Source organism: Ixodes scapularis, unplaced genomic scaffold (assembly GCF_016920785.2).
Source record: "Ixodes scapularis isolate PalLabHiFi unplaced genomic scaffold, ASM1692078v2 PGA_scaffold44__24_contigs__length_19508400, whole genome shotgun sequence".
NCBI lineage: Eukaryota > Metazoa > Arthropoda > Arachnida > Ixodida > Ixodidae > Ixodes > Ixodes scapularis.
Genome location: NW_024609873.1, coordinates 11506334 through 11531487, shown reverse-complemented (window position 1 = coordinate 11531487; position 25154 = coordinate 11506334). Strand labels below are relative to the sequence as shown.

General features: G+C 47.4%; 1 protein-coding gene, 4 long non-coding RNA genes and 1 pseudogene across 5 annotated transcripts; 5 read left to right on the top strand and 1 right to left on the bottom strand.

Annotated features, from left to right (window-relative positions):
• The first annotated feature begins 200 nt into the window (after positions 1 to 200).
• LOC121837480 lies at positions 201 to 1003 on the top strand. The gene is made up of 3 exons (XR_006078171.1): positions 201 to 259; positions 706 to 759; positions 926 to 1003. It is a non-coding gene; the product is annotated as an uncharacterized LOC121837480 (long non-coding RNA).
• Positions 1004 to 1271: 268 nt separating this feature from the next.
• On the top strand, positions 1272 to 1764 carry LOC115333048. The gene is made up of 4 exons (XR_005716461.3): positions 1272 to 1340; positions 1419 to 1502; positions 1584 to 1661; positions 1744 to 1764. It is a non-coding gene; the product is annotated as an uncharacterized LOC115333048 (long non-coding RNA).
• Positions 1765 to 2788: 1024 nt separating this feature from the next.
• LOC115333049 lies at positions 2789 to 3110 on the top strand. The gene is made up of 3 exons (XR_005716460.1): positions 2789 to 2806; positions 2888 to 2965; positions 3048 to 3110. It is a non-coding gene; the product is annotated as an uncharacterized LOC115333049 (long non-coding RNA).
• Positions 3111 to 3240: 130 nt separating this feature from the next.
• LOC115333046 lies at positions 3241 to 3734 on the top strand. The gene is made up of 4 exons (XR_003920690.2): positions 3241 to 3296; positions 3375 to 3458; positions 3540 to 3617; positions 3700 to 3734. It is a non-coding gene; the product is annotated as an uncharacterized LOC115333046 (long non-coding RNA).
• Positions 3735 to 8688: 4954 nt separating this feature from the next.
• LOC115320376 lies at positions 8689 to 11213 on the top strand. The gene is made up of 2 exons (XM_029980485.4): positions 8689 to 9483; positions 10497 to 11213. Exons 1-2 carry the CDS (start codon positions 8730 to 8732, stop codon positions 10715 to 10717), a joined length of 975 nt encoding a protein of 324 aa, XP_029836345.3. The 5' UTR covers positions 8689 to 8729; the 3' UTR covers positions 10718 to 11213.
• Positions 11214 to 14379: 3166 nt separating this feature from the next.
• Positions 14380 to 18632, bottom strand: LOC115320375 (annotated as a pseudogene).
• Between the last annotated feature and the right edge of the window lie 6522 nt (positions 18633 to 25154).

The following is a 25154-nucleotide window of genomic DNA, read 5'->3' as shown; positions in this document are numbered from 1 at the left end:
CCCAGCAAAAAAAAAAAAGTGTCGGCGAAACGTGTCTACTGCGTGCGGTTCGTCCAACGAGTTTCACTGAAACGTCAAAACGTTGACGAAATTAACATGCGACGATGAAGCGTGTCTCTGTGAAGCTATGCGAACTCCCTAATCATATTTTTTGTCACATAATCTGATTCGTCTTTATTCACGCCGGTGAAATTTTCTGCAGGTTCTCGTAGGACGAAGGCGGCTTGACAGAGTCTATGTGCCACCGCTCAAGATGCAGGTACCAGTTGTGAAGAGCGGCAAACACCACCAGGCGGTGCTCCATTCTTTTGACGTCCCAGAGAACTTCCGGTTCATAAAAAGAATGAACAAAGCCCACCTTAATACCGCTGCTTGAAATGTAGATGAAACGTTTAACCACCAATTCTCCATGTGAACGCCAAGAGAACGCAGAAGCGCGAGATGTGTTGAACGTTTTCGAATATTCTTGTAAACCAAATTCTCTTGTTTAAGACGTTAGATTGTCCAGCCGAGAGCCCTCATTAAATCTCCAAGTTTGATGTACGTGTAGCATTTGTGCTTTCTAGCACTGGTGACATAAGCAGGCTCGACAGGCTCGCGAGCACGGAACGACCGGAAGTCGCTTGGGACGCAGGAGGCAGCTCATGTTTGTAAACAGCAAAAGGGTCTATACAGGCTTCATTAAAGTCTCTTCTTTCATTGTAGAAACTCAACCAAAACGCCCCACAGCTTTCGTCCTCATGCTTTCAAGGAGGCAAGGTAAGTTGCATAGACATATTCTGAACAAACACAATGTAGTCAAGTTCTTACTTTGGTTGGCATCCTTCTAGGGCAATTTATTTAAACAGTTCGAATTATTTCTGTCCCGAGTATAAACATTCAAAAGTGCTAAATTACATTCAAAATTGTTGTTACACTGTGTTAGAAACCCCTGGCAAGCATCGCTACATATGTTGGGTCTCAGTCATCAACTGCTTTGAGAACTACCTGGCTATCCAGCACGGTAAGCCGACATTTGCACTTGCCTCTCAGTTTGCTCTGTATTGGTTGTGCAGTGTTATTGACTGTTCACTTTTCTCTCGGCGCAGCAATCCCTGGCTCGTAGTGCCTCCACAAACATTGGGCCTCAGTCGCCTACAGTCACGATTGGGGGCAAAACTGGTAGGCTTCCCAGCATGGTAAGGAAACAGTTGCACTTGTCTGTCGGCTCCCTTTGTGTGGTGCACTGTTGGTGACTGTTTGTTTTTCTCAATGCACATCAGTCCCCAGCACGAAGCCCTTGCGCAACAACTGCTAGGACACAGACGCCAACAGTTGCGCTCACTCAGCTACGCAGAATGGTAAGCAGACTTTTGCATTTGCCTCTCAGCTTGTCCTGCATAGTGCGGTATCAATGACTTCGCTTCTTGACACAACAGTCCCCAGCAAGCACTGCTGCTGCAAATGGGCCACGGACGCCAACAGTCACGGTGGGGGGAAGAACCCCTACGCTATCCAGCACAGTAAGCAGACAGTCGCAATTACTTCTCAGCTCGCCCTGTGTTGCCCAGTGTCTGCGACTGTCCATATCTCCCTCAAAACAGCAGTCCTTGGCATGCACTCCTGCCACAGACAAGCTTCACTCACCAACATTTATGACTGGAGGGGGAGTGTCCAGCACGGTAAACAGACAGTTGCAATTGCTTGCCGGCATGCGCTGCGCTGTCCAGTGTTAATGGCTCTGCTTTTCTTTTGCCACGGCAGCCTACGGAATGCACCCCTGCCCGAAACGGTGGGCCTCAAGTGACAACATTCACGATTGTGGGGGGAACTGGTAGGGTACCCGGCACGGTAAGGCAACAGTTGCGCTCATTTCTCGGCTCCCTTTGTGTGGTGCACTGTTGATGACTGTTCATTCTTCTCAATGCACATCAGTCCCCAGCACGAAGCCCCTGTGCAACAACTGCTAGGACACAGACGCCAACAGTTGCGCTCACTCAGCTACGCAGAATGGTAAGCAGACTTTTGCATTTGCCTCTCAGCTTGTCCTGTATAGTGCGGTATTAATGACTTCGCTTCTTGACACAACAGTCCCCAGCAAGCACTGCTGCTGCAAATGGGCCACGGACGCCAACAGTCACGGTGGGGGGAAGAACCCCTACGCTATCCAGCACAGTAAGCCGACAGTCGCAATTACTTCTCAGCTCGCCCTGTGTTGCCCAGTGTCTGCGACTGTCCATATCTCCCTCAAAACAGCAGTCCTTGGCATGCACTCCTGCCACAGACAAGCTTCACTCACCAACATTTATGACTGGAGGGGGAGTGTCCAGCACGGTAAACAGACAGTTGCAATTGCTTGCCGGCATGCGCTGCGCTGTCCAGTGTTAATGGCTCTGCTTTTCTTTTGCCACGGCAGCCTACGGAATGCACCCCTGCCCCAAACGGTGGGCCTCAAGTGACAACATTCACGATTGTGGGGGGAACTGGTAGGGTACCCGGCACGGTAAGGCAACAGTTGCGCTCATTTCTCGGCTCCCTTTGTGTGGTGCACTGTTGATGACTGTTCATTCTTCTCAATGCACATCAGTCCCCAGCACGAAGCCCCTGTGCAACAATTGCTAGGCCACAGACGCCAACAGTTGCGCTCACTCAGCTACGCAGAATGGTAAGCAGACTTTTGCATTTGCCTCTCAGCTTGTCCTGTATAGTGCGGTATCAATGACTTCGCTTCTTGACACAACAGTCCCCAGCAAGCACTGCTGCTGCAAATGGGCCACGGACGACAACAGTCACGGTGGGGGGAAGAACACCTACGCTATCCAGCACAGTAAGCAGACAGTCGCAATTACTTCTCAGCTCGCCCTGTGTTGCCCAGTGTCTGCGACTGTCCATATCTCCCTCAAAACAGCAGTCCTTGGCATGCACTCCTGCCACAGACAAGCTTCACTCACCAACATTTATGACTGGAGGGGGAGTGTCCAGCACGGTAAACAGACAGTTGCAATTGCTTGCCGGCATGCGCTGCGCTGTCCAGTGTTAATGGCTCTGCTTTTCTTTTGCCACGGCAGCCTACGGAATGCACCCCTGCCCCAAACGGTGGGCCTCAAGTGACAACATTCACGATTGTGGGGGGAACTGGTAGGGTACCCGGCACGGTAAGGCAACAGTTGCGCTCATTTCTCGGCTCCCTTTGTGTGGTGCACTGTTGATGACTGTTCATTCTTCTCAATGCACATCAGTCCCCAGCACGAAGTCCCTGTGCAACAACTGCTAGGACACAGACGCCAACAGTTGCGCTCACTCAGCTACGCAGAATGGTAAGCAGACTTTTGCATTTGCCTCTCAGCTTGTCCTGCATAGTGCGGTATCAATGACTTCGCTTCTTGACACAACAGTCCCCAGCAAGCACTGCTGCTGCAAATGGGCCACGGACGCCAACAGTCACGGTGGGGGGAAGAACCCCTACGCTATCCAGCACAGTAAGCAGACAGTCGCAATTACTTCTCAGCTCGCCCTGTGTTGCCCAGTGTCTGCGACTGTCCATATCTCCCTCAAAACAGCAGTCCTTGGCATGCACTCCTGCCACAGACAAGCTTCACTCACCAACATTTATGACTGGAGGGGGAGTGTCCAGCACGGTAAACAGACAGTTGCAATTGCTTGCCGGCATGCGCTGCGCTGTCCAGTGTTAATGGCTCTGCTTTTCTTTTGCCACGGCAGCCTACGGAATGCACCCCTGCCCCAAACGGTGGGCCACAAGTGACAACATTCACGATTGTGGAGGGAACTGGTAGGGTACCCAGCACGGTAAGAAGACAGTTGTGCTGACTTGTCGGCTCCCAATATGCCGTCCAGTGTTGATAAATGTTCACTTTTCTTTCTGCACATCAGTTCCCGGTACGCACTCCTGCCACAGGGGTTGGACCTCAATCGACCGTATCTATGATTATGGGGGGAAATCGTAGCCCAGGCAAAAATTTTCAACTGGGACCAATTGGTCCCAGTTGCAACTGGTTTATGGAACAATTCCCAGTTGCAGCTGGTCCCAGTTGGAGCTGTCCAACTGGTCCCAGTTGGAGTTGGTCCCAGTTACCGCTGGTACCAACTTCAGCAACAATGAAACACGGCACAAAATGGAAGGTTGATAAGACTTTATTGTCAAAAACTTGAAGAATGAAACTAAATAATAGATTCGGTGATGTACACGCTCCGAGTTTAGCCACTTGCTTGCGACGGTTGAATCGCTTTTTCAGAAGTAGTATTCGTGAGATGAAGGAAGATCAGGCGCTGGCGTCTGTTAGTGAAGACGTCCTCAGCTTCTCTCCCCATCGCATAAAGAAAGGTGCTCACCCGTGATCCCGCGTTGCGCAGGTGAAGTCCTGATAGGATGCGGTAGCGCTCCCACCTTGCAATCTCTGTCACAACAGTCGTACATTTTCGAGGTAGACCTCCCGCCATTTTTGCCATTGTGCTCTCCGCGGCGTTTTCTTCCGTCCGGTCTTTCCTGGGTGCCCTCCGATCGCTGAACTGCATCTTTCCATCCCCGAAGTTCACTGCCGCAACCATGGTGTGTGTGCAGTTAGGTCCAAAGAAGCGCAGCTGTAGTTTTGACATTTTCATAACGACGCCAACTTCGGCGATGGCGACCCTTCTCTACCGCGTCCGTCCGACTCCGGCGTCATGCGGCGTCAGCATAGGCAGCGCTATCTGTCGACAGCGCGTACCATTAATCCGCACCTGCGTGCCACGGTGGCTGGCTAGCTCTGATTGGCCAAAAGATAAATTTATTTATTAAAAGTAAAAAGAAAACAAATACTGTAGGTGTTTAAATAAATGTTTTAATATATTTTAATGATGCACTAAATGTTCATTTAGGTGAACACATTTTGTCACTAATTATATTTTCTAATTAAAAAAAATATTCTATTAATTAAAACTTTTATATTATTTTTATAAATATAGAAATGTACCCCAGTAATTAAAAATTTCCCTATTTGTATAAATTTAAAAATGTAACTGTTTTTAGTTTTCTTAATTAGCAAAGGTCAATACACCCCCAACTTGTCAAAATTGTTGCCCCGTGTGAACTGGGAACGGGAAAGGCATTTGAAGTCCGACTGGGAATCGCTCCAACCAGTTACGTTCCTAACTGGTCTGAGTTCACTCCATTCCCAACTGGAAGTCAAACCAGTTGACTCCCAACTGGGAATGGTGCAAACCAGTTGACCCCTCAGCTGGTCCCAGTTGGACTCCTATTGGTCCCAGTTGCTTCCCAGTTGGTACCAGTTAGTCCCAGTTGAAACCAGTTGAGGTGCCAACTGGTCCCAGTTAGAAATTTTCGCCTGGGAGGCTACCCAGCACAGTAAGGAAACAGTTGCGCTGACTTATTGGCTCCCTCTGCATTGTTCGGTGTTGATGACTCTGCTTTTCTCCCTGCCCAGCAGTCCCCAGCAGGCCCTTCTGCAACAAGCATCGGGCAACATACACCACCTGTTGCAGGAGTCGCTCCGCTACCCAAAGTAGTAGGCAGACTTTTGCACTTGCCTCTCAGCTTGTTCTGTACAGTGCGGTATCAATGACTTTGCTTCTTTCTTGACACAACAGTCCCCAGCAAGCACTGCTGCTGCAAATGGGCCACGGACGCCAACAGTTGCGGTGGAGTCCACGCTATCCAGCACAGTAAGCAGACAGTCGCGGTTGCTTGTCGATTCACCCTGTGTTGTCCAGTGTCAGCGACTGTTCACATCCCCCTTAAAACAGCGGTCCCTGGTACGGACTTCTGCGACAGACAATGAACTTCAGCCTCATCAGCTGTTTGAATCAGTTAGCACAACTGAATTCAATCTATGTAGAATTTCCCTTCATATGGCGATTTCAGTGATGTTATTGGCCTAAGGCGTTTTGGAGCAGCCAAAACCATGTTTTGGAGCAGCGAAAGTGGCCCAATTCTCCTTAGTCACTCAGTCGACCCGCCCCAATCTCAGTTCCCGTCTTCTTTCTCCTTCACTTTCTTATCGTAGCACTCTCCCCCTCCCACTAAAAAAAGAAACAAAAGTGGTAATCTCTTTTAAAAATACAGTTAATGTGATCTTGATCGTAGTCCGTCTGCAAAAGATGTTCTCATTCTTTACGGAACTTAACTTGGCGCGCTCGTGGGATGTATAGCTTGAGATGTGATACATGCTCAGGAAAGCAGCGGTGTGTGCTGGGAGGTCGTCCATCAGTGAGGTCCTCGAAGTAGGTGGCACGCCCAACCCGTTCCAAGACTCAATAAGGCCCCCGGCCTTATCGAACCCAAGGTCTGTCTCTCGGCAGACCTTGCGGTCTACCAAGAGACAGATTGCAAGGTCCGTTTCGCCAGAACTTTATCTCCAGTTTGAAACTCGTGCACATTATGGATACCGGCCTCTGACATATTGCCAGTCTCTTCCTGACTTCGCCGAATGGCGTCCCGTGCCTGTCTATGAATTTCATCAAGAGAAGCATGTTGAGTGTCCCTGCAATATTGTGTCCCGTTCACCCCAAGCCTTGTCTCAACAGGCAGCGTCACGTCATGACCATATAAGAATCTGAACGGTACTTCCTTCGTGGTTTCTTCCTGTGATGTGTTCAGTGCGAACATGGCGTGTGGGACAAAATTATCCCAATTAATATGCGTGGGGTTTACATAGGCAGACAAGATATCTGTAAGTGTACAGTTGTTCCTCTCAACTAGATTGTTCGTTTGAGGATGGTACACGGATGTCGGAGAAGGTCGTATGCCATGTCTCGCCAGACAGTTTCTAAAAAGGTGAGACATGAACGGTGTGCCATGGTCTGAAATTATTGCGCGTGGCGGGCCATGTCTGAGAACAATGTAGACATCAATAAACTCTTCTAGGAAATCTGCAGTAGCATTTGGCACCGCTAGGGCCTCTACCCATTTGGTTAAGTAGGCAACTGCGACTATGACATAACGATTTCTGCTCCGAGACTTCGGAAAAGGTCTGAGAAAGTCAATTCCAATTAGCTCAAACTTAGTAGTAGATGTCTCCCGGAACTGGCAGTGCTCGCATGTCTGAACGTCTTGAACGACGTCACTCCTCAGTCACTCAGTCCAGCCTTCCCATTCTCAGTTCCCGTCATCGTCTTTCTCTTACACTTTCTTATCGTAGCAATATATATGTACCCGCTACAGGTAAATAAGAAACAAACTCCACATATTAAAATCCGAAAATGACCAGCTTAGTAGTAAATATAACAGCATTAGCTTGACTAGTAATATAATAAATAGAAGCAGACTCGGACTGATCAAATACGTAACTACTGCCGTACAATGCAAAATTCTCATGCGAGCGGAGATGGCTGTTCGATCTAAACCATGCCACTCCACTCCGTCGCCAACATGGTTCCCAAAATTGTATGCAAAATGTAACTGTCCAGCATACGACAAAAAACAGTCCAGCGGCACGTGCTTGCAAGGCCGGCAGGCGAGGTATACAAGCTAAACGCATGAAAAAACAACCTCAGCGCATCGATGCAAGACACCGTGAGCCAGGGTCGAAAAGTCCTTGGGGCGCTGAACTGAAATCGGGACAAACAAGCGCGCTGTGCTGGTTCAGCGTGCAGACATTGCCTTCTTTGCTTTAGCTCACTTCAATAACTTTCTTTCGCGGCAGATTTTTCACGTACCGGGATCCGTCTTGAAAGAAAGCCTACCGAGAGAAACCTAGGTAATCAATACTTTGACACAGCAGTCTTTGAGCTAGAGAGATTTCCGTACTACCGTATTAAACTTGAACAGGAATGTTGATGAACATGCGGCAGTCCTTACGTTTCAGTTTAGAAAGCAGCATACAGTAAAACCTCGTTATAACAAAGTTGAAGGAGCGGTCGTAATTATTTCGTTATAACCATTAGTTTGTTATAGCCAATGTCCATTTCTTCCCACTATTAGCAAGCAAGGGGAATTATGATTGCTCTCTTATATCCATTAGTTTGTTATATCCCGTTTTGTTATAACGAGGTTTTACTGTATTTGCAGCGACGTGGGGACGGCAACACCCGACGTTGCGCGACGACGGTGACTGACAAGCAGGGACCACATATGCTTTGGCCACGGCCGTTGCTTTTAGAAGCGAGTGCTTCAGCCCATAAACTTAACTCCTACCGCGCAAAAACATGGTTTCGTTTAACAGCATGACGGCATGGCTGGTCCCCAGCACGCTAGCGTCGGAGAGTCCACACACGCCCATGTCTATCATTAAAAAAATTAAAAAAAAAAAAAAACGCAAGACAAGAGGTGGCGGGAAAAGCCATGCAAGGGAACTGGATGAGCGATTGATGGATGGTACTTTGAGTCGGGCAGCTGCTTGCACCACCTAGCTCATGTGTGCTCAAGTTTAGTTTTGTTTTTCAAAGGCGACCAAAATTGGTCCTTTGGCGCAGGCTTGGCAAAATTTAGCAGGGTTAGCCTTTTGGCGTAATTGGCACGCAATCACATCACTGCGATTTGCATGAATACCCCTTCTCAAAAAGAAGTGAGACGTTGATGAAAATATTTGACATCAGAAGTTCCTGTCTTCTCTACAAATTTATGCATGTGAGAGATGTACCCTGTTCACCGGGTTTGAGCAGAAACAAGTGGAATTTGTGTAGCTTATCATTGTAGTTTGGTCTTTAAGTTTTGAGCCGGTAATGTATTGCCCAACTAGGTTTTAATATACTGAGCACTGAAGCAACAGCATGAGTTACTATTCTTTGTAAGTAGTATGTGTGGTCTCACTTTGCCCATTCAGGTAACAACGAAGAGCCCAGACGCCGAGCAAGCAGCTGACCACGACTACTGCACGAAGGAGCCATCTAAAGCTGCAGTTTCGCTAACGATGTCAGACGCTGACATTCAGTTTTACACTGGCATTTCAAGGGATGCATTTTTGTCTCTAGTCGAAATGGTATCCTTAATGACAACAGCCAACTCACGAATCCCTCTTGAGGATCAACTACTCCTCTCTCTAATGCGGCTACGTCTGGGCCTCCTTTATGGTGATCTCGCCAGGCGATTTTCCATATCTGTTACTCGCATTTGTGCTATCTTCGATAAGATACTTGGAATCTTAAAGAAGATTATGACGTATATCGTGGTCTGGCTGCCACGTGTACGCATTCAGAGCACCATGCCAGCATCTTTTGTAGAGAATGGCTATGGCAGGACAACGTGTATCTTCGATTGCGCAGAGCTCACCTTGCAGAGGCCACGGAAGTTAATGGCCCGTGCGCAAACGTACAGTGCATATAAGGCTGCAAACACTTTAAAGTTTCTTACTGTGATTGCACCTAATGGGCATCTCATGTATGTTTCTGATGTTTACGGAGGGAGAGCCTCTGATAAGCACATCGTTCGGACCTGCGGTGTTGAGGACTTCCTACAGAGAGGAGACGAAATCATGGCTGATCGAGGCTTTGCACTCGAAGCTCACTTGGAGGCCAGGGGGATCAAGTTGAATGTGCCTGCATTCACGAGGGGTATGGTAAATTGGCTGTTTCGAAAAAGCTACTCTTATGTTGTGAAATGCTTTGGATACTACATGACAACTAATTTCAATCTAAATTTGGATATGTTAAATTTCAACACTAACTTACCTCAATTTCAGGAGTGCTTGCATCATGTTCTGAAATAGCATTTATGCTTCATAACTGTTCAATTCCTGCTTATATGTGAATTGATGTAACATTTCTTGTTTGTATTTATATGTATTCTGTGTTGTAGCTTACAAGTGCACCAATACGTCGGCTCCAGCCGTTATTGGGCATTTAAAATAGACAAGTACAAATAAGCTGATAAATCATACAAATGTGTGGCATGGACCAGTTAAACTTTTAAATTAAATTTTGCTGTTATAACCATGTGTAATGGTGTATAATATTTGTAAGGAATTAGCAACAATAACCTTTATGCAGCCAAGATATTTTTGGAAAACAGTGCATCCTCGAATATTTCACCATTAACCCCATTTTTTTACCATGTGCAGTCTTGCTGTTCTACGAGTGGATACTTCCAAGAGTGTAATTGAAAATGGTGCATAAGCATTGCATGAGAATGCTTTGTAGAAAGCATGCCACAATTTCCTTGCATGATCAACAGATGCTCGGTTTAATGAGTAGCTACACAGGTAAAGCACTTATTCCTGCAGACATCTGAAGACATTCAAACCTCCTATAAATGGCCTTTGGGCATCCGAGGAACATATCTGTTGGGATTAAAGTGTTGCCTGTATGCAAGCAGCAAGAATGACAGGAAAGCTCATTGGCATAAAACTATGCCAACATATTTAGTTATATTTAAGTCGGCACAGGTTTTTTATCCCCCTTCCAGTTTTCTGTGGTACTCGTTGGATATACAAAATTGGTGGTGGGTTCTGCTCAGTTGGTGGTTTTCTCATTTGGTATACCTCGCTTGTATGAGAAGAGTGGGAAGAGATGCAGTGGCACACTCCTACCAGACTTTGTAACTATCAATATTTACTTTTTTCTTTCAGGAAAGCCCCAACTGTCGGAGACTGAGGTGACTAAGACTCGACGTATTGCGTCTGTGCGGATCCACGTGGAAAGGGCCATTAACCGCATCAAAACGTATCGTATTTTTAAGTCTGCTTTGCCCATAGCATCTCGCAAAACTATTAACGACATGGTTTTTGTGTGTGCTGGTCTGTGTAACTTGAAAGCACCACTTATCGCACACCAAAATGATGCGGTCTAACACAGTGCCAGCTAACATGAGAAGCTGATTCAATAAGTTCAAAGTCAAATGCAGAACTTCCTGAGCACCACCTCATGTAGCATGGAGTAGGACGGCTTCTTGTCGACTATCATCGTTACCGCTTCTGCCAAGCAGCATTACTGTCTCATTGCAGTGCCATACTAAAGAAGCAGGTGTGGTGTTTCCTTGAAGACAATTTGTGAGATGGGTCTGACATTTTCCACTGGTTCCCTTTTATCATCAAGACTGACGTTTGGTTTTCGGGGAACATCAACTTTGTTTCTGAAACCAACTTGTTTGCTGCTTTCTTTGAATGACCCAAGCGTCCATTGTTTTTGCAGAGTTGCCTCCTCCTTGTCTGTCACTCCGATTGACTCCAGTCTCCAGATTCGTTCCAAGCAGTTCATAGTTTCAGATTCCACCACCAATGTTCTCAGGGCTGTCGTCTGCATGCAATGTGCGTCATGAAGCATTGCCCCTCCCAAGGTCTGGGATAATCCGTTCCAAGGTGTTCTCGTCCGCTCCGAGCTTTTCCTCGAATGGTTTGAATTTTCCTGTCACAAGGTTCCAGTGATGCTCCAAGCCGATAAGAAGCTGAACGTTGCTTCGTTGCTTGTTGCAAGCGTAATAATCCACGCTAAGTTCATCGCCCGAGTCAAGGTCAGGGGCAACATTCTAAATTGAGGACGTAGACCGCACAGGCTGGCCCAGTCAGGCGTCGTCTTTGTCGTCTTTTTATTTACTATGGTGGCGCCCTTTTGTGTACAGCGCCAGCGTCGGAAGGAATTGGATACTTCCTCTTGCTGATGGCTGACACGCTGACACCGGTATCCAACTCGCATGCGTTGACGGCAACTTCGACACGCATTGGCTCTGGTCTGGTCGCTTGAAGCACCCAAAGGTCGTACGCTGCCAGCTCGTCATCCGCATTGTGGACAGGTCTCGATCCACTCCTCTGTCTTGCTTTTCCGTTTGAGATGTATTTGATCTGCACAGTTGTGCTAAATGCCCTCTCTGCTCACACTTGAAAGAGATGCTGCCCACGTGACGACACTGGTGTGCTAGATGATTACCCCCGCAGCGGAAGCAAGAACCACTTGCCTGCTGTCTGGTCGGCTTAGTCTCTACAACATTTGCACACTCCCAGGCCTGCACAGGCGTCGCTTCAGCCAGCCGAGCACATAATTTCACATCGTTTCGGTAGCATCCGCTACCGAAACGATGTGAATTTGCAGTCGTCGGCAAGCTTCTTAAGCGATGCGATGTAATCGTTGGCCGGCTCTTCGTCCCGCCGATATCGAGAAAAAATAACTTGAAGCTCGCCACCACCTACGATACCTTCGGCGAGTAGTGCTTGTTCAAAGCTTCGAACATCACAGCCAATGTTGTATCGGCAGGCTTCGTAGGGGTGAGCAGGCTCTGCAGCAGCGAGTAAGTTTCTGACCCGCAGCACGTCGGAAACACGGCAGTCCTCATCGTTGCCGCGATGTCGTTCGCGGCAAAGTATAATTCCACGTGTTTGTGATACTCGGTCCAGTCCGACGTAGCAGAGTTGAACGGTTCCACCTTCCCAATGGCAGGCATGGCTGCTGGAGTTGATGCAGGACAAACAGATAAGACGTGCGCGTCCATTATGTATCGCTCGTTGCCAGTTGTGATAATCCATGCCAGGCACATCGCCTGAGTCATTGTCAGGGACAATGTTCCAAATTGAAGACATAGACCGCACTGACTGGCTTAGTCAGGCATAATCTTTGTTGTCTTTTTATTTACCACCGCGGTTGTGCCCTTCTGTGCACAGTGCCAGATATCACCGAGTCATGTCGGCTAGCTTCATTTTACCAAGGAATTTCTTGAAGCAAGGATCGGGATCTTCTGATCGGAGATCAGGTCCGTTTCCAGTACTTTGAGGTGGTGCAGAGCGCGACGCTGTTAGCGCGAACAAGCTTTCGCCGGTTTTTCCAGTTTTTCTCTTTGAAACCAAGAGATGTCGTCCAAGTTATGGTTGCTACGGAAAGAGCTAATTTAGTTCTATAATGTAAGCGATAAAATTTCGTGATCGCAAACACTGTTTAGAAGTAAAATGCAAAAATGCACCGATGTTGTTTCCGCGCTAACAGTGTCGCGATGTGTACATATCATAGTTTTGGGCCGTTAGGAGCACCAGTACCCTGTTAAGCACTCATTCTGATTGGTGTCCACTAAACAATCTGACAATCAGTCTCTCCTGTCCCAATATTTGCAACTTGAGTTTTTCGGACTCATTCTTTGTAAGAAATGATTGCTGTCTCCCTCTGTCAAAGATAACGCGGACAAATGTTGCATGGGCTTCTCCAGCACACCAGGTTGTTCCAGCCTGAAGCTTAATGACTGTCCTGGAAGCTTATCTGCTGTGAAATCACTGCAGCGTGCCCTTCAAAGGGACACTGAACTTGTGAAAAACATAATTTGTTTACTGACTGGACGGGACAGGTACGGCACAAAATGAATTATTGTTGAAAAGGATTGTTTTTGTCTTTTTTTACTACATTTGAGATGCAAACATATTTTGAGTTTTAGGAGTGGAACCGATATTTACTTATTTCCACCTTTGCACCGATGTAATTCCCAAGTGTGCCATAGCATCTCATTGGTGTACATATGTTGTTTTCAGTCCTGTACCATTATTTTTATCCACTTGTTCTAGAGCAAATAAATTATGTTTCTGGGAAAAATAAATATTTATTTGGACTGTTGTCTTTAAATATGTCACATAACTAGGAGAACTGTCAGTTGTGAATGAATGGAAGAGGAAGCACAGTCTCGGACACCCCAACATTTTTCGTGATGCAGTTATAGACCTTGTGCTGAAGGCATTATTGGAAGTCGCCTAATGAGGCTTGGTACTCGTTCCCCGTCTGTGTGCATGGCTTTTATTGACTGAGCTGTCTGGCATGGCTGCCACTGCAGACACCCTGAGATTCGTGTACGGTCTGGTACCGTGCAATAGACTGAGCATGACCATGCACAACTGATTAGAAATGTGGTGCAGATGGACAAGAGAAGTACAAGCCACACTTTTATATGAAAGTTTTTGTCTCTCCTGTGTATTACTTGTAAAAACATGAATGTCATGTATGGATAAAGAACACTTCTTTCCTAGGAATTGCCTATAACATACTGTTTCCCTAGTAGTTCCTTTCTAGGGCATGCCCAAAACTGGTTTTTCATATTGCTGGCTACTCAACTACGCAACAGCAAGGTCACACAAAGCAATTGATTTATTTTCACAAGCCATCACTTGATGATGTGGGTTGCAGAAACGAAAGGGGTACATACTTTTAAGGCATAGAAACTTGCATGCTTACAGCACCACAAGGTGTACAATATAAATGAACACATAGTATAGAACTTAAATTGGCCAAACCGAAATTCAAGAGCAAATTGGGGGCAAATAAGGGGTGGGCTAACCTTCTATGTGCGACCGGAAAAAGAAAAACATTGTCGAAGCAAGGCCAGTTACAGACTTCTAAACAAGTTTTTATTTGTGGTCGGGTTGGTGAACCTACCTATTTCTGACCTTCATGATGCTATGTTCACTCAATGGGTTGTGAAACCTCTTATTGCAGCAAAGACCAACTTAACCACCAATAACTAGTTTCCAGTAAACATTACTCCCTACCTCTCCCCGCAGCTTACCCCATTCCTGTGCAGGTCACCATACTGAACAGTGCAATTTCTAGACAAGGGGTAGGGCATCTCTCGGAATAATACGGCATTCAACAAAAAACACAGTGTTACAAGTAAAGTCAACTTTTAGGCAGCGAGAAATTAATTGGACCCAACAAAAAAAAAAGAACTTGCACATACATACTTAATACTTTGCGTGAAGCAGCTCTCGCAGATTTGGTTGCCAAATGAGAAAGATGCTATTCGAGTTCATAAGTCAATTTTTTCATTCACCACAAACTGGGGCAAACATGCATAGTATGCGGACTATAGTACCGAAAATATGGTAGTACACATTGGGATGCATATATGCTGTTACATTACATTTGTGTCAACCGCCTGTAGTCTGAGGACAGTTGGTGCGAACCATTCCTGTACTTCTCTTCAAGGTATGGCAACATTGAAGAAAAAAAAAACTTCGTCAGGCGAGCCATGTTCTGCATGATGAACATCTCATTGAAATTCACTGTGAATGATGCTACAGAGCAGGGTGACCATACGTAAAAAAAAACAGAGTGTCTTCTTAGCACATAGCATCGTGAACTGCACTTGACTGTAAAACCCCTTGTCGTGCTCGGGGTCCAAGAAAAAATTGTCGCCTTGACCTTTCACTTCGTAGCCTCCTCGTGCTATCAGCGCTTTGCAATCGTTTGTGTCGGGACACTTAATTTCTAAAATGGCATTACAAGACTCAATAATACCGTCGGGAGTAGCAGAGAGAAAAGGCAGCTCTGCACAGACAACTGTTCCACATAGAGAAACACTTAATCCGGTCTCTCTCACAAACTGCGCACGTGCGACTGGCTCGAAATGCTGGCCACGCCTGGTTGCAGCGTTCCCCCGAAATGTACTGCTTGTAAGCGACAGTACTGCCCTCTCATGGGGAGTATGTGGCATTTTTGGCACTGTTCTAATGTTAGATGCTGTGACACGTAACCTCCTTGACTCGTGCCACAAGGCATTTGTCGTGCCTCTTGTTTGGCTTTCGAGCTGTACCACCGCAGCACTACTCAATACCACAAAGTCTGTGTAAAAAACATTACAGCGTGGGCAGCTCTCTGGCAGGCCGTCTACATCGGTGTGGCCCTGGTGGCTTGGCAGCGGGTCGGGTGCAGAGGGGCAGGCTGGCACCTGGACAGGAGCAGTGAGGGTTTCATAGAACAGCGTTCCTGCAATGATGGGGAAAGAAACACACATTGGAGGCTTCACCTGAGACAGCTGCGAGCATTCACATGTTAATCTTCTGGATGCAGTGCACAGGGGCCTGAATGCTCCACTCCATGTTCATGTTTTTCCATGTGTCGGGCAGGTTACTGAACAAGTATGACGGAGCGGATGTGTGGCGTTAACATAGCCAGTAAAGTCTGGCATTACATACTTATCCACAAGTGGGACTGAGTGCACACGCCACATTCAGAATCGCTGTATTAACAGGTGGAAGCGATTTCTTATTCAAAGACCACTTGTAAATTTTTGCCTGAATATTTCGTGACTAGGCCTGTTTAAAACCTTTGAATCTCAAATATCATAACAAAGCACTGCATCCAGTTTATTGGACCTGGTGTCGTTGCTCTATGAATATATACAACATATTTGCATCCTTTCTTGGGAGTATAGAGTTTTTTTTTAAATTTGAAATACTGTAATTCGTGTAAAAAAAAGAACATGTCCCTCAAAAACCACAGCAAAAGAAAGTTCAGCTCCTTGTGGAGTTCCATTACTAATTTACCCCATTATGCAGTGAATTTTAATACTTAGATCACATACTTGTTATTGAAATCAGAACAATCACATATCAAACACCAAAAGCATTTCATATTCAGAACAATTGCGTATCAAATACCCAAAGCATTTCTTTTCTGTTCTCCAAGAAAAAAATATTCCTTTCTGTGAACTATCTAATGCAATGTACCATGCCCAAACTTGCAATTTGTTTCTTGAGTTCTCATTGGTTAAAATTAAAATGAAACTGCAATGTGGAGTTAGCCACAGTAAACTGAGCAGGGGCAGACACATAGGCATGTCACCGCAATAACAGCGTGTACTTGCCTGGCACCCTGAACAGACCCTGGGACGGAGCTGTCGCCAGGAATTCGTATAGCTCCTTGTCGTCACGAAAGGCATGATACTTTTTTGCCTCGGGAGCTTTCCTGTTGACTGTGGATGCCCCTGTCTCCATCTTAAAGTCAATGTTGGAGAGGGCAGCGGGCACCACATTCTTCTTTGTCCCTTGATTCCATCTGGCAGCTTCATCGGTGCAGGCATGCCCGGTGTAGCCTAAAGTCGCTGCCATATCAACTTTAAAGAGCAATGCGCCAACATGGCTGCACACCCTAGCCTCTCCAGCCATGCAGGTGCAGCCTGCTGTGACCACTTCACCATCCTTCTTGGCACAAACCCAAGCATTGTTCAGCTTCTTTGTTGACTGCGAACCTTGTACGCAGGCTTTCAACAGTATCAGGTCTCCGTCGATTTCGTGCATGAGGAGCTGTCCTACCCAGCCACTGATCACATAGTTGTAGGCATCTAAACTTTTGTATGCTTTCGCTTGTCTGAGATCGCATGCTTCAGTGTCCAGTAAGTAGCAAACTATATTGCCTGAACGTATCTCCGGCCACTTTTTCATATTGTCTTCCCACGTTGTGATGCGCTCAGGGTGAGGATACTGGCAGTTATCTGCAAACAGAAGGTACAAGAGTTAGCAGAGAAAGATACACACAACACACAACAGCAAAAAATAGTCGTGGTGCAGACGAGCTGGCGCATGTTTATCACGATGGAAATTCCCGAGACGTGCGTGTAAAACAAACATGCATTGGAAGAGATATTTTTCTTTGTTTTTCCGCATGGCGCTTTATCAAAACATTATCTCCGAACTCAACTTGAAGCAAAGTCAAAAATATGTAGAAAGATGCACAAATGAGAACTCATGAGCGTTCACGGCGATGTCACAGTATCGCTGCCGGAAGCATGTCAGCGGTACCGGGATGCCGCTGCATCAGCGATTTAAAAACAACATGATTGACTAATTAATGTTGCAAGCAGACCATCTGCTCCATTTTCATTGTCTGCAGCTCCTCACCCATACCCAGTGTCATTAAATGTATTCTCTTCGCAGGCACGTAGCCAGGATTTTGTTTTGGAGAGGGAGGGGGGGGGGGGGCGCCCATGACAAGATGCTGTATGAGGGAGTGGGGAGAGAGGAGGCCCCAGCAAAATGGAAGATTTCGAGGGTGGGGGGGCGCCCCCCCCCCCCTCCCCCCTGGCTACGTGCCTGTCTCTTCGTACCTCGGGTGGTGTGCTTCTGGAGTGTGCTTAATAGCACACATAATCTTAGGGATGTCATTCGATGTTGGCTAACATTACAGTGCCGTCCGACGGCTCTCCACTCGCGCCTAAAAGTGCCATCCGGAAGATGGTCAACGGTGCGTGCATCACTGGAGCTCGTTAACATCCCCCCCCCCCCTCCCTGCGTTCACGCCTCTTCGCGGTGACAGTATGCGGCTGCAGGTTACAAAAATATGGACCCATTTGGCCCCATCGTACACGCCGCTTCGCGGCGTCCAGCCGGCAAAACCATCCCCGCTGTCCCTCATGCACCTCCGGAAACGAAATCCCATACCGTTTTGTTCAGCGAAGTTTCGTCGGAAACATTCGTCTTTTTTTTTCCGGTGTTAATCGTAAAAAAGAAATGGAAATATCGCCAAATGCGTCGACAAAACAAAATGCTCGAGAAAAAAAAAAAGAGTAAGCCGCCACTGAGGGTCAAACCCGGCACCGCTCGTTTATCAGGCACAGATCCTACCACTAAGCTACGCTGCAGATTCGAAAAAAACTCGTTTTGAGAACTCGTTTTATATGAGACTTTCGGACACCACTTGAACGCTCTGCAAGAGTGCCGTCGGAGGGTACTCTAGACACTACGTTCGAGGCTTGACTATCAACTTTATGAGTGAATGAGTTGACGAGCACGGACAGACTGCACTGCTTGCGATTTTTAATTGCCGCACCACCCGAGACAGGCTTGATCGCTGGCGACATTCCGTTCGCAGCAACCCCTCATTCAATTATACAGCTCATCAAAATTCACACAGATGATAAGCGATTAGTAACAAGTTGGCATGTCTCACCTCCGATGTCAATTGTCCGTGTTGAAGAGCTCAGCATCGCCGATGTCGCGCCGGGCGACATGACGATTGTCTACTCTACCGGAAACAAGACGTAAATGTTTCTCGGGGTAAATTCAACTAAGAAAATGGCAAAAGACGAAACAATTTAGCTAGCACTCGGCGACATGTGCGAGCGCCTGGCTGGCCCTGCGTGGCGTCCCCTTGGAAACGGGAAACGCTCGCCGGATGTTCCGGTGATAGCCTGCAAACCAGCTCGGTTGGGGCCCATCAAGTGCCCAGCCAAGTCTAGCCAAGTTCCGCCCATACCCACACGGTTGCCTACCCAGATAACTGCTCTGTCGCCGCAATCAGCGGCGCGAAGCCGATAGACGGCGCCCCAGACGCCGCGACCGGAAGATGGCGGCGCCCTTGCGGAAAAGGTCTATAGCCGATGACAAAAACAGAATGGCTGGGCGTCCTCCAGCACGTGCTTGTGCTTTTCACCCCGCTGTGGACGGATGTGTTCGCTCGAAGCTCATGAGACGCTGAAACGTCATCGAAAGTAGCAGGGGGGCTGGTGACGAAACAACCGAGACTTCTCCCTGCCTTTCTCATTCTGTCAGTAAGCGTGTGCTACTATACTCTAACTCGGCTTAGCCTGGACAGAGCTGAGGAGAATAGGCTTGGCGAGCGCCCTTACTGCATGTGCATTTGTACAGCTGAGGCACTTTCTGAATCAAGAACATTGTGTATCTTACCTTCAAAAACACATCATTTTGGGGGTGCAAAAGGAATTCTGAGGCATATTTGTGGTTGTATTGTCCTATTACGCATCGACTCCTTTAACTTAATGCGGAGTCGACCGTCCCTGTTGAGAAACTTAATGCCTGCCAGGTAATTGTTTTGCATTTAGTTAATATATCAGTATTCAGTTAGGTATCCCAAGTCATTAGTCGTTGAGATGCAGTCTCTCTGTAAGTCAGTCATGTTTAACATTCATAAAACTGCTTGTCAAATAACGGCACTGTCGAGGACATGTACTCGTCTCGAACAATTACTCGGCACAAGCTGGTCGTGTGGTTACAGGCAGCAAACATCCCGGTTGGAACGTCCTACCTCCCTATATAGCTGAAGACTAGGTCAGGGCCCCACTCACAAACGTCTACTCTTTGCGTCTCTTTAACCTGGACCACTTTTGACACTACAAGCCATTGCAGCAAAAACAGCATGACACAAGATTATAAGCTCGACGTACGATGGCATCCAACTACAAGGTCACATGGCTTGTAGCTTCTGCCGTCCCTATTGAAAATTCCATCAAGCTACGTAATTTGGGACACTGACTGCCAGTCAGCAGCCTTGGTGGAACGTGATGGACCATCAGACGTCATCTGATGGTCCATCAGATGACGTCTGACTGCCACTGCCAAGGGAATTTCATCAACAAGGGCAGCATTTATATAAGAGTGAAGCTATACGCACTCATAAATATCGCCAAATGCCTCAATAAAACAAAATGTTCGAGGAAAAAAAAAAAAAAAAGATGTAGCACCACCGCGGATCAAACCCGCGACCGCTTGCGTACAAATAGGACATTTTAACCGCTACGCCACGCCACCGCTACAGAAACTCGATTTAACTATTCGTTTTAAACGAGATGCTTCGGCTGAAAATGCAGTTAAGCCGTCAGCATGTTATGCAAAGCACTCGTACATCACTCGCCGTACTTCAGCTCTACTCACCTGCCATGTAGAGTACTTTCGCGTCGTAGAACGATCCTTTTGTTCGCGCGTCTCCGGCCCAGTAGACCTGGTACACCTTGTCGTCTTCAACTACAGCGCTAAAATCCCTTACATCGTCAGAGCTCACAACAGGCTGGGTCTTGTCGAGTAGAAACTATACTAAAACATAAGAGATTGTAGAGTCCGGGCAGGATTGACAGGTTGGAGCAAGCGGGCAAACAAAACGAGTCGAGAGCGATCGTTCATGAAAGCTCGGCGAAGATATGAGCGAAGGGAAGTGCGAAGTGTCGTGTTCGGCGCTTCGGCGGGCTTCTGATCAAGGTTGTCGGTCGGTTGCGTGTCATATCTCTAATGTCAGCGGTTTTATGGGCTCACGTCCCGAAATCGTTTTCTCGTGCATAGATTACTTTTCGTATTCATAGATTTGACGAAATGGTGGTATCCGAACGAACTTTACGTCCTTTGACCGTACGTCTGTCTGCACGTCAAAGCTTTCTGACGCACAGTCAGAGACAATCGATGTACAGTCAGAATCACCACCAGGACATCCTGATGGCATTTCGCGGCGGCCGACTGCCACCAGGAAACCATCAGAAAGCCGACAAGCGGGGTCTGACTGGAGTTTGACTGTCGGTCAGAGTAACTTCTTGGCCAATCAGACATGCTTGACGTACAGTCAGGCACAGTCAGCGGTCCACTAGAGAACATTGGCTGCCAAACAGCGTTACATTGATGGATTTTTCCTTCGGGGTGGTTAACTTTAAGCTGAGATAGTTTGGAATAATGCTCTCGGTTTTTAGTGTTGCCCGGCACGGTTAACAATTTGGTGATATAGTGCTGCATTGAAAAGTTTGCATTCACGACTGTACCACATTATGAATGCATACTAGCTACTAAACTCTCCGTTCTGCAGAGAAATGAAATGCACTTTGCTTAGAATTGCAGCTATTTCTGGAACTTCATGGTATGAAGCACCTTATGGCTGCAAGCTCTGACCGATCTTCTTCTCCGGTCTGCGCAGGCCCACTGCAGGGAGTCACTCGGAGAGCCTGATCCGTGTTTCCTGCCCGTGGTCGTTCTAAATTTTTTGTTGTAGGTATGCATTATTTCTGTCTTGTCGCAGATTCATTGTCGCAGATTTGCCTCAAAATTGGTTGAGCACACAAATTGACGCTGTACAACTGTATCCCACATATTTTGCTCAAGATAACTTTTCTTTGCGACAGTTAGATTTTTTTTATGAAGGTTAGTCGTTTTTGTTTTAAAGCGCAGCTCTCAGGCGCCCGTTCCCGGCTTGAGCGGCGTCGCCGTCGGCGTCGCCGTCGGTGTAACCGCGAGTAACCCTCGTCACCCTCGTGAGGGTTACGAGGGTTACTCTCACGAGGGTTACCTTCACGAGGATAACGAGGGCTACGAGGGTTACTAACCCTCGTAACCCTCACGAGGGTTACGAGGGTTAGTTACGTTCCAAAGGGTTACCCTCACGAGGGTCACGAGGGTTATGAGAGTTACCCTCACTAGGGTCACGAGAGTTACCCCCGCGAGGGTCACGAGAGTTACACTCCCAAGGGTTACTAGGGTTACCCTCACGAGGGTCACGATGGGTACCCAGGTCAGGTGACCCCCTGAGGTCACTTGACCCCTGTTGACGTCATCGCCACTGATGACGTCATCAGTGGCGTCACTGATGACGTCACCGGCATTCGCATCGTCATTATCACTGATGACGTCATCAGTCACGTCATCAGTTACGTCGCTGATGATGGCATCGGCATCGGCATCGTCACGTGACCCCCAGTTGACATGACACCCTACGGTCACGTGACCCCCCCCCCCCAGCCACCTGAGGTCACTTGACCCCCCCAGTGCCATTCCCTCCTCCTCCTGAAGAGCTGCGCTCTAATTCGGCGTTACAAGGAGTTGTAAACGGCTTTCATTTTTATTTTCAAATTTATTTAAGTTTCCATGGGCAACACTAAAACGTTAAGACAGGGGTAAGGACAAGTTCAATGCCCTAACTTGTTCTCAACTGATTGCAAGAAATTTGTTAATGTCGTGAAACCTCTTTCAGCGCTTGCTTTGCAGCATGAAAAAAAGTTATATATAGGACATACTCTGTTTTTTAGACTGCTTGCTCATTCTGCAGGTCTGCCTGCTATAGATACCGTGCTACTGGAGAGCAGGTTGGTTTTGCCATTGCATTTTTCTTAGCCGTTTGTCTTAATAGTTCTTGTAAATTTAGAGATCTTCCTAAAAAGCAAGTCGGGAAGAATATTTAGTTTGATTAGTTAGCTGAAAATAATGATTTAGTACCCTTTAGTCAGTAAAATAGATGCTGTGTGCCGTTGTTAGCGTCAGGTCGCGATCCACGCTTTTTAGGCATTTTCCGGAGAGTTGTACCCATTTTTATTGGTTAGCCTCTTGGTGCGCCAACTAAGCTATTTCTATCCAGACACCTGCCCTTTCCTTTTATTTGGCAGGCTCTGGCAATAAACTGATATAGTGTTATTCCTCGTTGGCTTAAAAACCTAAGGAAAGAAGTTTTTTCATGTTTGAACACAAACTTTCATTCAGGCACAAAAGAAATAAGCCAGTAGCAGACGACGCGTAGCCTCAACAGTGCTCCGCGCCGACAGCGTTGCGTCAAAATGGCGGTCGTCCCCTCTTTGCTGCGTTCTCTCTCCCTCCTTCTGCGCTCTCCTCCCTTTCCACCTCTCCGGCGCCTTCGTCACCACACCCCCTGGCTAAACTCTCCCACTATACGGCTCTGCATTGCAGTAGTAGTTTTTTTATAGTCTTTAGAATTAAATGTGAATATTTGACAGAAATCTCTCAGGCCGGGGTGAAAGAGGGTTAAATGAATGCATTTGATCATTCGCCTTAATTCGGTACCCATCATTTCAAGGCCTGTGTGGCCTTGTCCTGGGGTGTGACTATCACTGTGGCTGAGAAGGAGCAGTTTTTTAATAGGTACAAGCACAAAGTATACAAACAAAAGGATCTATGTGCTGATCACGAAAGAATATGTTAGCCATTCTAATGTAGCTCTGCCAAGTTCTTGATTGTAATTTGTTTTTATTTTCAGCTACTTGGGTGCCTCAAGATCTGAAAATCCTAGTGGCCACAAGCTTGGACTCAATCTTCTTCTGTGGTCCGGCCAGGACCATGGGGGAGATTTTGCCGCCATGGTCCATGGTCCCAGCAACAAGAACATCACAGTATGTCCCTGCTTGTGACTTTCGATTAGCATCACAAGGGAGTCCTTGTGCCACCAGGTGTTAGGTAGGCCACTCGAAATAAGCATTCTTCTTACCTATTAAGTAGAACAGCAAAATCACTACTAAGCCTAAAATGCAAAAAACATTCAAATCTTGGGTTGAATGGAGTTTCGATTACAAAAGGGAGTCTGCAGATATTATTCACATGTGAACTTAAAGCCCGCGGATGTAGGTTCGACGGAGTCACAGAAATAACTTCCCGCAGATGGGTTCGCTAGTGCTATACCCAAACAATTTCATAAAATAATCATTGTGTTACGTTGGTGTCATCATTCTTGTGTACCTACTATACCCAGCAGTCCGGAGATGTGAAATATAAAAAAAAACCGAACTTGCACTTTGTCAGCGGCAAAGATTATATAGTGAACCGAGCATAGCACGCTCAACTTAAGAAAACATTTCAGTGCAGGCCTAGTTTCAAGGTTCACATATGTGTAATTGCCCTTCATAATGAAGTAAAAACTACTTAAGTTTGTGGGAGCCGGGGGTGAACGACGAGGCAGGGGGCAGGTGACAGGCGGCCGGCGAAGAAGTCACGAGCTGGCGCGAGACATTGTGCGCTGAGCGAGGCTGGTAGCTGGACAAGGAACGTCGAAGCCAAGCTGCCTGGCCTAGGCCTGGCCTGGCCCATAACGAACCCCGGAGCGGTCCACCAGCGAGGTCTGGAGCAAGACCGGTGGAAACGGCGAGCCCGGGCCATATGACCTGGGCTATGACGATCCCGGGGTGGTTCCGCAGCGAGACTCGGGCATTGATAGCCCGGGACAGACAGCCTACGCTGCGTTGGCGTGGGAAAGGCGATCCGCAGGCCTGGACACGGACCCCGACTGTGAGCTCTGGATAGCTAGGTTCGACATTGTACATGTACCTTTTTTTAGTACACGGAAGTGACGTCATCACGTCTGATTGGTTGGAAACAAAAGTGACGTAATTTCCCTAGAAAAATGTGGGCAGAGTCGGCAAAACTGGGCGGAGTCGGCTACCAGACGTGACAACAAAATGACGTTTCATTTTGTACCGAGTACGTTTCAAAAGGTACTTGCTCGGAACTAGGTGTCATTGGCACCATGTGTTCGGCGGCGAGGCGTCGCCGTCTCGTCAATTCGTCTTTTTCTTTAATAGAGCTTTTTTTTTTTTCGCCAGAAAGGCTGTATCGGGAACACCGCGATGCATTCGAGCTCCCGGAGGAGATCTTTTGGAAGCAATACCGGCTGCCCAAGATCGTGGTGCGGTGGTTGTGCGACGAACTTCGCGCGGTACCGGAGGTGGGAAAGTGCGTACCTCGTGGACGGTCATAACTGTGGAGCTTCAAGTGTTGTGTGCACTGCGCTTCTACGGCACAAGAAGCTTCCAAGGCATGGTGGCGAGCGACGAACACGTAGCGCGAGACCAAAAGACAGTCAGCGTTTCGGTCCGCGCCGTGTCCGTCGCTATCGTGTGTCGTCTTGGGGTCCAGCGTGGCTGGATCCACTTCCCCGAGACGCCGAGCGAGAGGTTCGACGCGGAGAAGGGCTTCAGGCTGTTCGGCAGGATACCCGGCGTCATCAGTTGCGTCGACGGGACCATGGTCTCCATCGTCGGCCCGTCCAAGAACGACCCC

Excerpts from the sequence above, each read along its gene's own strand:
- LOC115320376 (XM_029980485.4), top strand. The coding sequence starts at position 8,730 with ATGTGTGGTCTCACTTTGCCCATTCAGGTAACAACGAAGAGCCCAGAC. Across the intron at positions 9,484-10,496 it reads TGTGCCTGCATTCACGAGGG|GAAAGCCCCAACTGTCGGAG; the intron begins GTATGGTAAATT and ends TTTTTCTTTCAG.